This window comes from Lampris incognitus, chromosome 11, assembly GCF_029633865.1.
Source record: "Lampris incognitus isolate fLamInc1 chromosome 11, fLamInc1.hap2, whole genome shotgun sequence".
Taxonomy (NCBI): domain Eukaryota; kingdom Metazoa; phylum Chordata; class Actinopteri; order Lampriformes; family Lampridae; genus Lampris; species Lampris incognitus.
The window spans coordinates 37106835-37122605 of NC_079221.1; the positions used below are offsets into that span (position 1 = coordinate 37106835).

At 40.0% G+C, this 15771-nt stretch overlaps 1 protein-coding gene across 2 annotated transcripts in view; it reads left to right on the forward strand.

Moving 5' to 3' along the window:
• The window catches only part of vwa8 (von Willebrand factor A domain containing 8), a 70010-nt gene that overhangs the window by 3301 nt on the left and 50938 nt on the right, over positions 1 to 15771 (forward strand). For both annotated transcript variants that reach the window (XM_056289261.1, XM_056289262.1), the window contains exons 4-12: positions 947 to 1057; positions 5407 to 5574; positions 5916 to 6080; positions 6241 to 6290; positions 13624 to 13732; positions 13892 to 13996; positions 14105 to 14233; positions 15061 to 15195; positions 15284 to 15361. In XM_056289261.1, the coding sequence (XP_056145236.1) occupies positions 947 to 1057; positions 5407 to 5574; positions 5916 to 6080; positions 6241 to 6290; positions 13624 to 13732; positions 13892 to 13996; positions 14105 to 14233; positions 15061 to 15195; positions 15284 to 15361 (1050 nt within the window). The remainder of the gene's footprint in view (positions 1 to 946; positions 1058 to 5406; positions 5575 to 5915; positions 6081 to 6240; positions 6291 to 13623; positions 13733 to 13891; positions 13997 to 14104; positions 14234 to 15060; positions 15196 to 15283; positions 15362 to 15771) is intronic.

The following is a 15771-nucleotide window of genomic DNA, read 5'->3' on the forward strand; positions in this document are numbered from 1 at the left end:
ACCTTTAATGTCTCAAGGAAATGTATGATGCTATAGCTATAGGGGCGTAGTTTTCTAGTCAAATCCTGTGGCTATACCTCAGATAACCAAGACTTTTAGCTTGAAATATTGGAGGTGGTATCAGTATGACATAGTATTCTTTGTAACAATATGTTATATTTTTCAGGGTTGTCAACAGTATTGATTATTGACAATTCTAAAATAGGCCTCTCTCTCTCTCCCTCTTTCGCTGTCTTTCTTACTTACAAATTAATGGTACTATACTAATAAATGGCAGTCTCACTATTTAATTTTCAATTTTATAAAATGAATTTGTTATAAAGGAAATAAATTACTTTGTAGTTCAATAAAAATCTTTTTTATGTTTTGGCGAATAGATATTATTGAAAATGTTTTTGTATGTTGTGGATTTTTGCTTTTATTCTCACAATGGTATTGAAAGTTGAAATTTGTACTAGTATTGTATGGAAGTTCAAAATTTTGGCATTGCGATAAATCATATATTTACAAAGTTCTCTTATTTTCTGTAAGTGGAACTACTTTGAGATTTGCCTATTGATTTCAACATGAAGAGTTTTAGCTGTCTATGGGGAAGTGTTGTTGAAATTCACAGCTCTAGTATAATGAACTCTTCGTTGTCACAAGAATAACATGGTCTTTTAGGCATGGCTATTCCCTGTAAGAACATTGTTCACGAGCCCTGGGGCTAAAGGTATGTCTCGGTGGCACGATTCTGTACAGTGTATTTTATTACAAAATTACTATTCTAAAAGTGTAAATGCATGCATGCATGAACTATCAGTTCATATGCTTAACAATGCCTCAAATATTTTTGCCCGTTGAGAATAAACACAGCGAAACGAATTGATCCGGCTATGAAACTGTTATGGGGTTCTCAAGTGTTTTGCTACCGTGAAGTAATGCACATACCCTTATTGCTGACCAGGAGCTGACTAGACGGGAGGTCGAGTACGTAGCTCTGTCCAGGGACACCACAGAGACGGATCTCAAACAGAGAAGAGAGATTCGCTCAGGAACGGCCTTCTACCTAGACCAGGTAGGTCCACACAGCAAACCAACACCTTTTCCTGTGCTGTGCACTGTTTGCTGTGCACTGTATAAATTGGTTTTAAAATTGATAATAAATCTAGATATATCCTAACTCTCTATATAAGTGTTAAATAAAGTAATATGTTTAAAGCTAAAATCAGAAAAAATAACATGATTACAATGTTATATCGATACGTTGGTTGAGTATGTCTAAGCATGGCTAGTGTAAACTCAGCAACAGAATCGCTTTTGTAAAGGCAATGTTAGGCTTTCCAGGAATAAAACAGTTGGGTGATAATTTTAGGAGAGAAGAACATTAGTCAAACCATCTATCTCTTTCTTGAATAGTGCTGTACATCTGTTAAGCTCTGAACACAATTCAGTTTTCTCTGCAGTTCTCTCACCCACATTGCCTCCCACCCTTTCCATTCCATTGCATTCCAGTTGCTGATATATCAGGATTTACAGCAACACCCCCCCTATACTATGTTCAGAGGTTTCTCAGGAAACCAGCAGCCCCTCTGTTCCATGGTTCATTTCTCCAAGAGACACATCAGATCCTCCACTTAATTCTTAAGACAATCTTGAAAAAAAGTCCCATTTAAACCTGATTATTTAACCATGCCCCTGGGCTTTTAGGAGTCAGTAGTGAAAAAGTGGCAAGTGACGTTTTCATCCCCAACTAATCAACGATTCTCTGATCCTGTGTTCAATATAAATTACTTGCATAACAGTTTAGACCTCATCTCCATGGAGATCGACTGAAGTTTTTCCTTTATTTATTCTCGCAAACATTTATCCCTGTCACCTTATCTTGGAAAATGTTCATTTGAAATCTGGAAATTCCCTACCAATAATTTTTGCAAGTTGTTATTTTTTCAGCGCAACTGGAAGTGAGATCACTTAGAGGTTAGAGTGTTGCTTAACTGTGTCTCTCTGAGTGTATATGTTTGCTAATTAAGGGACTGATATGAAGCAAATTACCCTTTGAAAATTCACATTGGTGCACATGTTACACCCTGCATTGTGTTGCAATTTTTACAGAGGCTTTTTATGAAAGGTTGAAGCAAAATTTGGGCCTTATATTCAGGATTTCGATCCGGAAATTCTTTGGACGGGAGAACCTTTTTTTGCCATTACCGCCTGCCTTTACCCAGTGATGTTACAGCAAGTGATTGATTTGCCTTGTGATTAAATTCTTCAATGTCTGGATTACGTAGAACAGAAAAAATAGCTATAAGCATGTCCCCCACCTTTATTACACCCACCCTGGTTCTCCTTCCACCCTCCTATCAAAATAAGTACAGGTGTCCATTTTTCCATGGAAACTGCGTTTTAACAGCTGCAGTATTACTCGGTGGACTAAATGATGTGAAGAGTCTGCCTGTTTTCAGTCCCCTTCAAATCTTCTTTTTGCTGTCTAATGAAAGACGGATGATGTGTTTGTTTGTGTGAGTGTGTGTGGTGTGTGCTTTGGTAAGAGAAATATTGGAAGCACTTGACAGAGACACTGTTGTTTTTGTGCTTGTTTTTGTGTTTGTGTTTGCGTGTCAATGTTTTGCTCGCATTTCATCTACTGGCTCACATACGTGCACGATAAACGATGCTTGGGCGTGATTTTGGCAAGCTCTATTCTCTCTCCAACAGGGATTTGGAAAGTTGGTACATCAGTGAGAGGTTGGTGTGTTTGCCTGTTAACTAGAGCATCCGAGTATTCCTGAGGGTTCTGGGCTGATTCGGAGTCCTATATTCAGACTTTATGTGTTAGTCCCTGTGCTGACTCTTCTCCCATCTCTCCACCCATATGCCCCTCTCCTCCTCCGCCCCTCCTCTGGTCCCAGTTCTCCTTGCCCAAAAGCCCACATGTAGGATGGATATAGACACAGGGAAGTAATCACAGCCTTGTCTCTTCTCTGCCATCTCCAACCATTTCTCCCCAGTTAGCAGGCTCTTATGTAAGGCAGCTAACCTCAAACCCATGCTGTAAATAGACTCCATTACAGTAATAAAATATAGCTTTTCCACCTCCACAAAGAGCTGATAGTCTGTTGAGGCAAACATTTAGCCTTTGCAGCGAGATGTCCCTCATGTAAAGGACGTTATGTTATGCAAACAGGCCTATTAAAGAAACCCTGTGAGATTTTGTTTAACAGGGCGAATGTTTTACCCAGTGTTTTAGTATCTGAATTAGTCAAAATAACCAGTGTTCAGTAAACATACAGGGATTTTGTCTTAGAGACACTGATTATGAAGGCATGTTAATAACGTAAAAAAGCATCATGAAATGTGCAGGTTTAAAGGCAGTAAGACCATAAATACAACCAAAAGGGATGGTCTATTTTTTTTTTTTTTATTCTTTCTGATTTTTCCCTTTTTCTCCCAATTTAGTTGCCAATCGATCCCTATTTTAGTTGAAACTCCCACCCTCATACTGTGTGCATTCGCCAACTGCATCTCTGCGGCCGGCAGTCTCGAAGGAGACGCCTCGCCACTTTCGTGACAAGGTGAATCCAGGCCGAACCACTGCTTTTTCCGACATACACAGAGACGCATTCATGTGATGAACACAAGCCGACTCCGCCCCCCTCCCGAAGACAGCGTTGCCAATGATTGCTGCTTCATCAATAGTCCGGCCATAGCCGGATCTGACGAGACCGGGTCGCGAACCCCGGTCCCCAGTGGGCAACTGCATCAACACAAAGCCAATGCTTAGACCGCTACACCACTGCAGACCCAAGGGATGGTCTAATTTATAGTAAAAGCAGAAGATTATAGATGTTACTTTTCAAAGTCAAATGCATTCACACTTCATATTCACACGTTTCATGCTCTCAGTCTTTCACACTTGAGCAGTAACCCTTGACAGGCAGTGGCATGGTGAAGTTACATCACAGTTTATATGAATTGTCTACTGACAACACACAGGACTGAAGTGGATGGCTGCTTTGATGATGTGGTTTTAGCCTTATATTATCACAAGTTATTATCATGTTCCCTGTTTTGAACCGAGAGACACTGTTTCACAACAAAGTAGTCCTTAACACTGACCCTAGCAACAGTGGGCCCAGGATCATTTACAGCCTCACAAAAGAGATTTGCAAAGAGAAGTTGCCATAGTATGCCATGATAAATAGGAAATGAACTGGCCATGACCATCAACAAATTCAAATGCTACAACAAAACGGCCCATTTTATAAGGCCTGTGTTTCAATAGGAATGTTTGATTTAAAACTAGCATCCGGTGGGATGTTGTTCTGTCTTTTGCAGTGTCAGTGACAGACACAAACACAGGGCCTGTTTGTGGTTCCCCTTCTTTCTTTCTTTCTTTCTTTCTTTCTTTCTTTCTTTCTTTCTTTCTTTCTTTCTTTCTTTCTTTCTTTCTTTCTTTCTTTCTTTCTTTCTTTCTTTCTTTCTTTCTTTCTTTCTTTCTCTTTCTCTCTCTTTCGCTCGCGCTCTCTCTCTCTCTCTCTCTCTCTCTCTCTCTCACTCTCTCTCTCACTTTATCTCTCTCTCTCACACTGTCCTGCGTCACTCACATTTCTAACAATTATCTGATTATAGTGTTGGAGCTGAAAATGGATCATGAGTTAAATATAGAGCATCTGGTCCTGACTATAGTTTAATGGCTCAACTTCCCACACAACCTGCCACATATTTGCATGTTAACCTAATTATATGGCCACTTGCTCTGTGGTCCGCCCAGACAGCTAGAGTTTCCTGCTTCTTGACGTCAGACTGTACTTTTTGATTTCTGCGCATGTGTGCGCGCACGCACGCACGCACACACACACACACACACACACACACTTTTGCAAACTTAGCAAAAGCCATTAGAACTCACTCTTATCCCACATTTAGTGGCGGCAGAAAATAAGCCGTTCTAAAACAGATGGGACTGCTGAAGTGTGGTTGCAGTTTGGAGGCAGTTGTGAACACAATACGCAGAGGACATCCTCAGGAAAGACTTCATGGCAAGCCTGTATTGTTTAATGTTGCATGGGCAGTAAGAGTAGATGCATGGTCAGATTACTCTTTGTGTAAATGCTTTTAGTCCTGTTAGTGTTGGCGCAGGGTCATATAAGTCATAGTTCAGCAAAGCAGCAGGTTTGTACCAAATATTAGGAATTTAGCCTTTAAATAAGTGATTTATTACACCAGAGGATTTAATTTATTAGCACAACTTTAATGAGGCGAAGGATTGATTCGTGAAATCAGCCGATGTGGCGAGCCAATACCACTGCTTTTAATGATTTTAATCCAATCTCTGCATCTTGACCAAGTCCTGCACCTGAGTGCCTAATGATTTTTAGTGTATTGATTCATCCCTTCTCCCACTTCCACTGTGTGTGTCCCCAGTGTGCTGTGCGGGCGGCAACAGAGGGTCGCATCCTGGTGCTGGAGGGGCTGGAGAAGGCAGAGAGGAACGTTCTGCCCGTCCTCAACAACCTTTTGGAGAACAGGGAGATGCAGCTGGAGGACGGACGCTTCCTCATGTCCGCTGAGCGCTATGACAAGCTGCTGCAGGTCAGTTTAGTGGGCTTGTGGGGAAAAAAAACACACACACAAAAGCTAAAAGGTTACCATAGTATTGAGCTATTAAGAGGTATGTCTATCACTTTACTTTGTGTTCAGATTATCTCTCTTATATTTAAATGTACTTGTGTATTTATTCTTTATGAATTCGAAAGTAGTAGTAGTCTGTTTATACTTGTGTATTTGCAATCTTTTGAATAAAATGCATTGAATACAAAAACTTAAAAATTACATGTAGGCTGGCATGATCGTGACTTTTAAGTAGCCGGTTGATGATGTAAACAGAGACCATGGAGGAAGGAAGGTCATTGCTTAGTCTCTGTACATTTCAGGAGCACACTAAAGAGGAGCTAGACAGCTGGAAGATTGTCCGCGTGAGCGAAGACTTCCGGGTCATCGCTCTGGGACTTCCTGTCCCCAAGTACAAAGGCAACCCCTTAGATCCGCCGCTCCGCTCCAGATTTCAGGCCAGAGACATCTACTACTTACCCTTCAAGGTCAGGAGCAATGGTCTCAATTAACAACCAGTCAACTAACATCTCCATCACCAATGTCCTATTTATTAACCAGACCTCCAAATATTACCACACTGATTCCCCACTGATGCACCCATATAAATTACTTTTCAATTTTTATCCTCTATGGTGTTTTTATTAGGACCAGTTGGAGCTGTTGTATGCAGCAGGACCAAATGTGGCTGCGGAAAGGTAGATACATGCTGTGTTTTCCATAGACATGCCCTCTTATTAACTCACTACAGTCTTTCACGACTTCCACCACACATTTCCTGAAATGATACTGCCTTTTTCCAAAACTGTAAACGGTAGACAAACCTCAGCCCTCTATACTAAAATTGAACGCTCCTCTCTGAAACATGTTTTCTTACATCTACATCTTTAAACTTTGCCTTCAGATGGCACACAAACGCTATTAAGTACATACACATAACTCACCTCTTCTCAGTGCTTTAGATTAAACTAATTGATTTAAAGTTAGTATAATGCTTAAAGTATACTTAAACAAACCACTTTCCTTAAAAACACAACCCGAAAGAATGTCGATTAAAATTAACTGGCCAGCAGCTTTCACAGTTATCGGCCACTACTAATTTTCACAAGCCCTTTTTTCATAAGATTAATTGAGCATTTAATAGATTATCCCAGAGTCGCTATATCCATTTCCCAATAAAAGTTAATTAAAATAATAAGGCATTTTGTCACAAATAATGTAAATGATAATGATATCAATTCTGACCCCTCTTGAATAAATAAACCATGCTTTTAAGGTAGTATTTTCCTACCCTAACAACCCTCAGTGAGTGAATGGGTTCAGATGTCAGAGGTCTTGGGGTGTAACAGGGTGTTAGAATTATACCTGCATTTGGGGGGTTGATGGGGTTTAATCCCAAGCCCTGATGGTGACTGCCTTGTTGTTTGACCACTCCAAACCCAAGTGACCCATTCAAAATTTGTCAGCACCTTCCCCACTGCCAAAGAAATTGTCAGACTTGGGTTTTAGCTATTGACATTGTAATATCTAAAAAAAAAAAAAAAGCTATTCTATGAGCCTTGCCTGTCATATCTGCTTGTTAGCCACAACAACTTCACTTCTTTAAATTTGCCATTGCCTGCCTTGTTCTCCCACATTTGGTTGATGGAGACATAAAGCGCTACACACTGTTGAATTTCTCCCTGGGGAGTCCTCCCCAACAGTAGCCATCACAATGAACAAGCATTCATCATCTCGATATTGTTGGATTAGCTCTTTTCTTAGATATCCCAGTTGTACAATCAAATATGACATTTGTTTGCATTATGACTTTACTGTAAAGTCTAAACCAAGCATATAATTTTCCCCGACAATGCATTTTCATCTAAGCTCACCCTCCCTACCCATTACATTCTACAAAACACTTCTACAAAAATCGTTCATGAATCATTCAATAATTTTTTCCAGAAAAAAATGTTCTATACATTTTAGCATCCTCACACTTTGCAACAACATGCTACTGCAATGTGCATAAAATGTGCAAGTGTGATGTAATCAAAATTGTCTTTACTGTATTTAAACTACATTTAATAAAGAAGAGTGAGGATGAAATTACAGCAAAATACTTGTACTTGACAGCAAAATAATTTCAAAGTATTCAGCTAAAAAAAGGCAGACTTACTCGTTGTTGACATGCATTTTTCTAACACATATGGACTTGGCTGCTGCTTTTTTTTTTAATTCATCCTCAACATTTGGTTGTGGATTGAATAATATAAACTCCTTCCTATTTGACAACTGTATGTTAATTTTGTTAAACTGTATGGACTTCACTTTCGTATGTTGAATGATAATGCTTCTCACATGAAAAATTATGGTTTCCCATGTTTTAAGAAGATACTTGTGTCAAGGTTGTTTTTTTTTTACTTTTTATTTGTGCCATACAAATCATACATTCCATTATTTAGTAAATAAACATCTCAGCATTCTCTTATATATCTTTACATATGAATATCATGGAATAAATACATATGGATAAGAAACAAACCCAAAGGAAAAACAACCACAAACCTAACATAACTGAAGAAAATACTAAACAGACAATACTACTACTACTTTCGGCTGCTCCCGTTAGGGGTCGCCACAGCGGATCATCCATTTCCATTTTTATTCCAGGCAATAAAATATGTATATTTAAAAAAAACCACACACACAGGAAACAGCAGTTTTATGTTTTAGCTTTTTGTTTTTGACATGGCTAATATCCATGGTGACCATATTTATCCATAATAGTGTCCGTTTGCCAGCACGGTGGCTTAATGGTTAGCACTGTTCCCTCACAGCAAGAAAGTCCTGGGTTCGAATCCCAGGTCCTTTCTGTGTGGAGTTTGCATATTCTCTCCATGTCTGTGTGAGTTTCGTCTGGGCACTCCAGTTTCCTCCCACCATCAAAAAGACATGCATGCTAGGGTTAATACTCCTGTCTGTGCCCCTGACCAAGGCAATGGAAAGCAGAGCTGGAGTTAGTCCCTGGGCACTGCAGCTGCCCACTGCTCCTAGCTGCACAGCTATAATGGGTTAAATGCAGAGAGTAAATTTCATTTGTATGTATGTACAAAAAGACTAAAAAGAGAATTCTATTCGGTTATTTTCAGCTGTATTTTAGCTGTGTTCTTTTCCATTATGAACGCCTCATTCACCTTTTGTTGCCATTGTTTTAAGTTTGGGGGCTGTGGCTGCAACTGTAGGATTGTAATAGGTTTTTTTGGCTATTAAAAGAAGGGTCCTTAAAAAATACATTTTCTTTTTCACCATTTGATTTCCTAAGGGGATGCCGAAGACGAATAACTTTGGGTTGAAATTTAATATTGTATCCAAGATTAGTTCTATTTCCTTATTAACATCCTCCCAGTACCCCTGCAAATTTAGACAGGCACATGTATGTGAGAGGTCTCTTGGTGACTAAAACCCCTCCAAGATAATCCTGAAGATTTTCCATATTTAGCCATCATGACTGGAGTTCTAAAATACCTGTTTTTGACCTTCTAGTCAAACTCCCTCCAATTTGGGCTATTTGTTAGTTTATGACCAGACAAGCAAGTTCCATCCCATTCATTTTCAGAAATTACTGTGTCCAATTCTAGTTACCACCTTGTATTACTATGCAAATCTTTATTTTTAAGATCGTGTTGCAATGCTCTACAGAATCTTGAAATGATTCCTTTCTTCAACTTTTCCTCTTCTTCTTTTGAAAAGTTGTTTTATATTAGGAGGTTCCCTTAATATGTTTTTCCCATTCCTTATTTTTCTGAAGATAATGTCTAACTTGTAAAAATTTATAGCGATCCTGGGCAAGTAAGTTAAATTCTTGAAATGTTTTTAGTATTTGTCCATCAAATAATTGACCAATATACACCAGGCCCCTATCCATTGATTTCTTAAAGCCAATATCAGTGCTGGATAGGTGAAATTCTGGATTTATTGCAATTTTGGTAGCTCTTGATATTGAGTTTGAGATCCTGGCTAACAAATTGTAGAGAACCTCATGGTACTGGACAGGAGTTCTGTTCCATTCCCACCCACATTGAATCTATATCTTCTGTTATCCATGACATTATTGTTTTGAGTTGTGCTGCCCAGTAATAATTTTGCAAATTAGGTAGATTTAAGCCTCCATCCCTTTTAGAGCTTTGTAGCCTTTTATAATTTATTCTTGCCTTTTTATTTTTCCAAACAAAATCTGAAATCATTTTGTATAAGTTTTTAGCATTTTTCTGCATTCTTTGTAGCAGAATATTTGTTAAGTTTTCAGGTCATTTCACAACATTGGTCGATATCCCTCTCATTTAATTGGCTCTTTCCTGTCTTTATTTAACACATCGATATTAACATCAGATCATGTTTGTGGAGGATCCTCTTTTATAAGCGCATAATTAAAAACTGACGCTAGTATTGTTGTAATCTGTTCAGCAAAAAAAAAAATAAAAATAAATTCTCCAGGCAATCCATCTGTTCCTGGTGACAAAGATTTTATAAAATTGAGTGTTCTTTCCTTATTGTCATTCATAAGGAAATATTCCTCTGTATTTTTTCCAAGTTCATTTAATATTACTTTATCTGATAAAATTGATGTATTACATATCCAGTATTTAAAAAATGTTTCTCTTCCCATGTCTATGGTTAGTAAAACAGGAGCATGATCATGTTGGTATAGATTGAGTTTTGCAGTCCCATACTTTATGCATGTGTTGTTTTGATATGAGAAAGAAGTTAATCCTTGAGTAACTGTCATGTGGGTAAAAGTAGAACGTGTAATCTCTTTTTTGTAGTGTTTTTGTCTCTCCATCGATCTATCAGTCCCAATTCTTCAATCATATTAATGTGCATTGGATGGTTTTTGGATCCTGGGCTGTAGTCTGAGGGAAGCCTGTCCATTTGTCGTTTGTGAACAACATTAAAGTCGCCGCTTACTGTCATCACCCCTCTCCCCTTACTGACCATTACATTTGCTCTGGATTTTAGAAAAAAATGATCATCCTCTGCATTCGGGCATAAATATTTACACCCGTCAAAATATCTCCTATAGTCCCAACTATCATAATACATCTTCCTTCTGCATCTTTAATGATGTTCTCAAGAACAGATGGCACTGGTTTGTGAATTAATATAACAATGTCCCTTTTTTACCACAGGGTGCATAAAACACTTGATTTACCCACTCCCTTTTTGATTTTTCATTCTCTCCCTCTGACAAGTGGATTTCTTGTATTCAAGCAATTGAGCGTTTTACTTTCTTTAGTTGATTTAGTATTTTCTTTCTTTTAATGGGCTTGTTTAGACCATGCACATTATAAGATTAAAATATGAACTTATTCATCCTTTCTTCATATTTATTTTACAATCAGATAGTATGTAGTTGTTAGACCAGCCTAATCCATTCCTAATACCGCTGTCTCAATGACCTAAAATGCTTTTCCAAAGCATTTCCAAGACCTTTTCCAGGTAAATATGAACTAATTATATCGTTCATAACTCAAATTCACAAACTGCAAAAAACAGACAAAGAAGCAAACAAATAGAAGAAAAGAGAAGAAAAAAACAAAAAAACAAAAACAAAATTGTTACCTCCAAGTTTAAACCCCCCAACCCTTAACTCCCCTCTTTTGCTAATCTATCTAGTTTCCAACATAAAATGGGCAGAGAGATGTGGTGATTTCTCTCTGGGGAAAGCACAAAGTGTGCTTGCAACTTCTAACTTGTGTATTCAAAGTTGCCACTCTCTCTAAATAGGAGAAAATGAAAATCTCAATTTCCTTTTAACTATTTTTGCCTCATCAAGCCCTTTTTTTCCATTTAAACTAAGTACATAAATAAAGCATTTAAACTAGCTTATTTTTCAGCCATAACCTTATTGTCATGTCACGTGGTAATAACCTTATTGCCACATGACATAATTTTCTCACCCTGCTGCTCATTTAGATGAGACCACATCCATGAAGACTTGTGTATCTTTACTTGTCATTGCTGGTGGCCCTCTCTTTTCTCTTCTCCCTCGCACTGTGGTCCAGTTGTCTCTTGTCTATTTGCTGCAAGGATTGTCAGTTTTTTCCACTTCAGCTTGAATCCCCATCTTCTGAGCACTGGCATGGCTTCTGTTAGTGTGTTAAAAGTCTTTGTGCCCAGTCTATTCTGTTGCATACCAACACGAGGATCGCCAATCTCCGGCTTGGTTGGACGTCCCTACAGACACGATTCGGCGGCACAGTGGCGCAGTGGTTAGTGCTGTTGCCCCCCAGCAAGAAGGTCATGGGTTTGAACCCCTGGGTTGCCCAACCTTTGGGTCATCCCAGGTCATCCTCTGTGTGGAGTTTGCATGTTTGGTGGGTTTTGTCCGGGTGCTCTGGTTTCCCCCACCTTCAAAAAGAGATGCATGTTAGGGTTAATACTCCTTCCTGTCTGTGCCCTTGACCGAGGCATGGCAAGACGAACTGGAGTTGGTCCCCGGACGCTGCACGGTGGCTGCCCACTGCTCCTACCTACACAGCTAGGATGGGTTAAATGCAGAACATAATTTCCCCACGGGGATTAATGAAGTATATCAAAATCAAATCCATTGGCCGTGTCTGTGGGTGGGAAGCCGGATGTGGGTATGTGTCCTGGTCGCTGCACTAGCGCCTCTTCTGGTTGGTCGGGGTGCCTGTTTGGGGAGGGGGAACTGGGGGGAATAGCGTGATCCTTCCACGCACTACGTCCCCCTGGCGAAACTCCTCACTTGTCAGGTGAAAAGAAGCGGCTGGTGACTCCACATGTATCAGAGAAGACATGAGGTTGTCTTCAGCCCTCCCCGGATCGGCAGAGGGGGGTGGAGCAGTGACCGGGAGGGCTCGGAAGACTGGGGTAATTGGCTGGATACAATTGTGGAGAAAAAGGGGGGGTGGAATTAAAAAAAAAAATATTTGTGCCCATATCCAGGAATAGTTTTATTTGAGCAGGATGTAGAGTCTGAGCCTTAATGTTCTTTTCTTTCAGTTTTTTAATTACGCCTTGCATTTCATTAGTATATCCCTGGTTCAAATATATATTGTTACCTTGGAATGTGACACCGCACTGTTTCAATGCCTGTGGAAGTATTTGGTCTTTTACATAGTAGTCCAGAAAGCGAACAATTATCGCTCTCGGCGGGGCTGTGTCATCCCTCATTCTTACATTAAACAGGCGGTGGGCTCTTTCAATCTGAACTTAATTTTCTGAGGTAGTTGTAGTGAAGAGCGGATAAATTCAACCAAAAATCCAACCATATAATAATAATGGTTATCTTTATTCTCATTCCCCTCAAGGATCCCATATATACGCATGTTCTTTCTCCGTGATTTAGAGTCCAGGTCCTCACATTTGGCTGAGAGTTTGGCCTCCTTAAAAAGTAGGAAGGTGATAGCTTCTCCAAGCCGTGCTGTTTTAGCTTCCAGGTCACCCGCTCTTTCCTCCAACATGGTAATTCTTTGCTCCAGACTAGCTGTCTTCTCCTCCAGTGGCCTCCTTGTATTCTTGTGTAAATCTGCGAGGACTGCAGATTCATTATGCCCCTCACCTGGCATGTCCATTAATTTGTTTGAATCTTTTCTGTCGCTCTTCCCTTTTTTTATCTGCACCTCTTTGTCATTGTGTTGTCTTTAGGTTAATGTTGGCTTTTCTATTTTTTGCTGATGTCTCTTTTTTAAATAAATGTGCTAGTTTTCTCAGGGTTTTCAGGGAGCCATCGTACTCATGCTGTTATCACCAGCATGACGCCACCAGAAGTCCTCTGTCAAGGTTTATTTTAAACCAACAAACAGGCAATCTAAAAAATGGGAATAATGTTTGATCATTTTTATTGGCTTCTTGAAATAGTAATTTGTGGCGAACGTCATGGTCTTTGCTGACATAACCATTGTCACTGTGTTAATGGTTGTGAAAAAACACAAAAAGAGTTGCTTGTCTTATCCTTTTTGGTCAATAAAATTTCCCATGAAATTGGTTGTGAAGCTGAGCACTCCTCTGTCCTCTGTGTGTCAGGGTGTCCCAGGTGCTGTCCCTGGCCACCACTCTCTGTTCCCAGGAGTCGTCCACCCTTGGCCTGCCTGACTTCCCCGTGGACAACCTGCCATCTGCCCTCCAAATGCTAGTAAGACCCCAGCAAGAACAGACACTAAAAAACCCACATGCACCCCACTGTACAGGCTTCTTATGGAGGGATGGACAGAGGGAGGGCTAGAAAGAGGGTTTGGGTTGGCTCCCTTCCCCCTTACTAAGGCTTGTCCCCGCATATGCTCCTGTGTTGCAGAACGTCTTCCCCATGCTTTCCTCCCAGCAGCTGATCCAGAGACTCTACCCCTACAAAAGCATACTGGGCAAGGAGGGACGCACTGCTGTTGAGGGTGTCCTCAGTGTAAGGACTCACCCATGGAGTACTGACACAGCACACAAAAACACTCTTGAGTGTCGACCATAAATGCACATTCATCGTAAGTACATTTTGTATGACTCTTCCCTCCAGAGGTTTGAGCTTTTGGATGTACGTCATCAGCCATGTCCAAGTGCCATCTTGAGCGTGGCCTTGGCCAGAGACCAGGAGGGCCACGCCGATGTCATGCTACGCCTCGCAGACAAAGATGTGTCTTTTCAGGTACTGCAATTGGTTTGAAAATATTAATCCTTGACATTCAAAAACAGTGCTGGCAGGTGTGGCGAAATGACGGAAAATTCCTTATGGTATAAAAACGGATTGTGAGATAACTTCAACACTTTTGAATTTCTTAGACAGAACTGGAATAGAAAGTTGGTAATCTGTTCTTTTCTACCAGTTCAAATCTAATTCAAAAAGGTCACAGTCATGGGCCAGAAAAAAAAAAGGAAAAAAATTGGCGCAACTGCTAGCATTTAAAAAAGAAACACCACCATTCATACAGTTCACAGAGAAATCCATTGTCCCTTGATAGGCCTCACACATTCAGAGTGGGCCTATCAATAGCTCGGCCATCTTATCTCTGACCACCAGTACCATGCAGTCTACCACTAGTCCCTAGAGAGAATATATCTATGGCTCTTTATTCCTCTTTGTTGATTAAATAGAAATATAAACGGGGTGGTTGGATGAATTGGTCTTTGAGGGTCTGGAAGAACGACGTCTCCAGGAAGATAGAGTTCAAGGAAAAGTGGTACTTTCAGCCAAAAAATTATGTCACATTCATTGACTTTTGAAAGCTTTGCTTACTTAAAAGTGTTGCAGCATGCCGTGTCGGCTTAAACAAAGTAGTGAACTGCGTAGTGTGGATTGTAATGTAATAATGTGGTTTGTCAAACTCACGATCAGAGTATCAGTGAGGGTGAAATATACTTTGACTGCTTTTTCAAGCAAGAGTTTGACTGACTTATGCCAACATTTTGATCTTTTGTATTTACCTATCATGTGTGGTGTTTTTTTTTCCTTTTAATTCTGTTTTTGAATTTCAGGTCCCATCAGGCACCAACGAGCTGCGCCCACCTAACAGAAGTCTACACTTCATCAGTACACCAAGCCATGCCCAGCTGCTAGCTGAGATGATGCAGTCGCATATGGTCAAAGATATGTGTCTCATAGGGCCTAAGGTACCTAATAAACACATACACACACACAAACACTCACAAACACAATGAATCCAAGCCCTTTGCATCTGATAACTGCCATGTCTTCTAGGGATGTGGCAAGTCGGTGATTGCCAGGGAGTTTGCTGAGATGCTGGGTTACAGGATAGAGCCTGTCATGCTCTACCAGGTAATTATCACACTGGTCTTTGTTGATTCGGGGATCCATATTTACTTGAGCTTGGAACGGTCCTTAATTTGTCAGTATCCATTGCAATCCATGAATGATTTGAACACGGTGGTGATTCGACAGTTTTAAAATGTATACGGCTTGCATGCATTTGTCGAACACATGCGTTCTAGCAGCGTAAGTTAAGAAGCCATACGTGTGATGTTTATGTCTGTCAGGGAACACACATCGCTGGCAGATAGATACATTTGGAGTTAGGAAACAGGAATCGGGAACACTTTTCATGTACACACGTACATGAAATGAGACGAAATATCATTTCCCCCAGCCCACAGCAGTACAACACAAAGACAAAAACACATATCCAAAAATTACAAGAACACATATATCAAACTACAAAAAAAAAAATC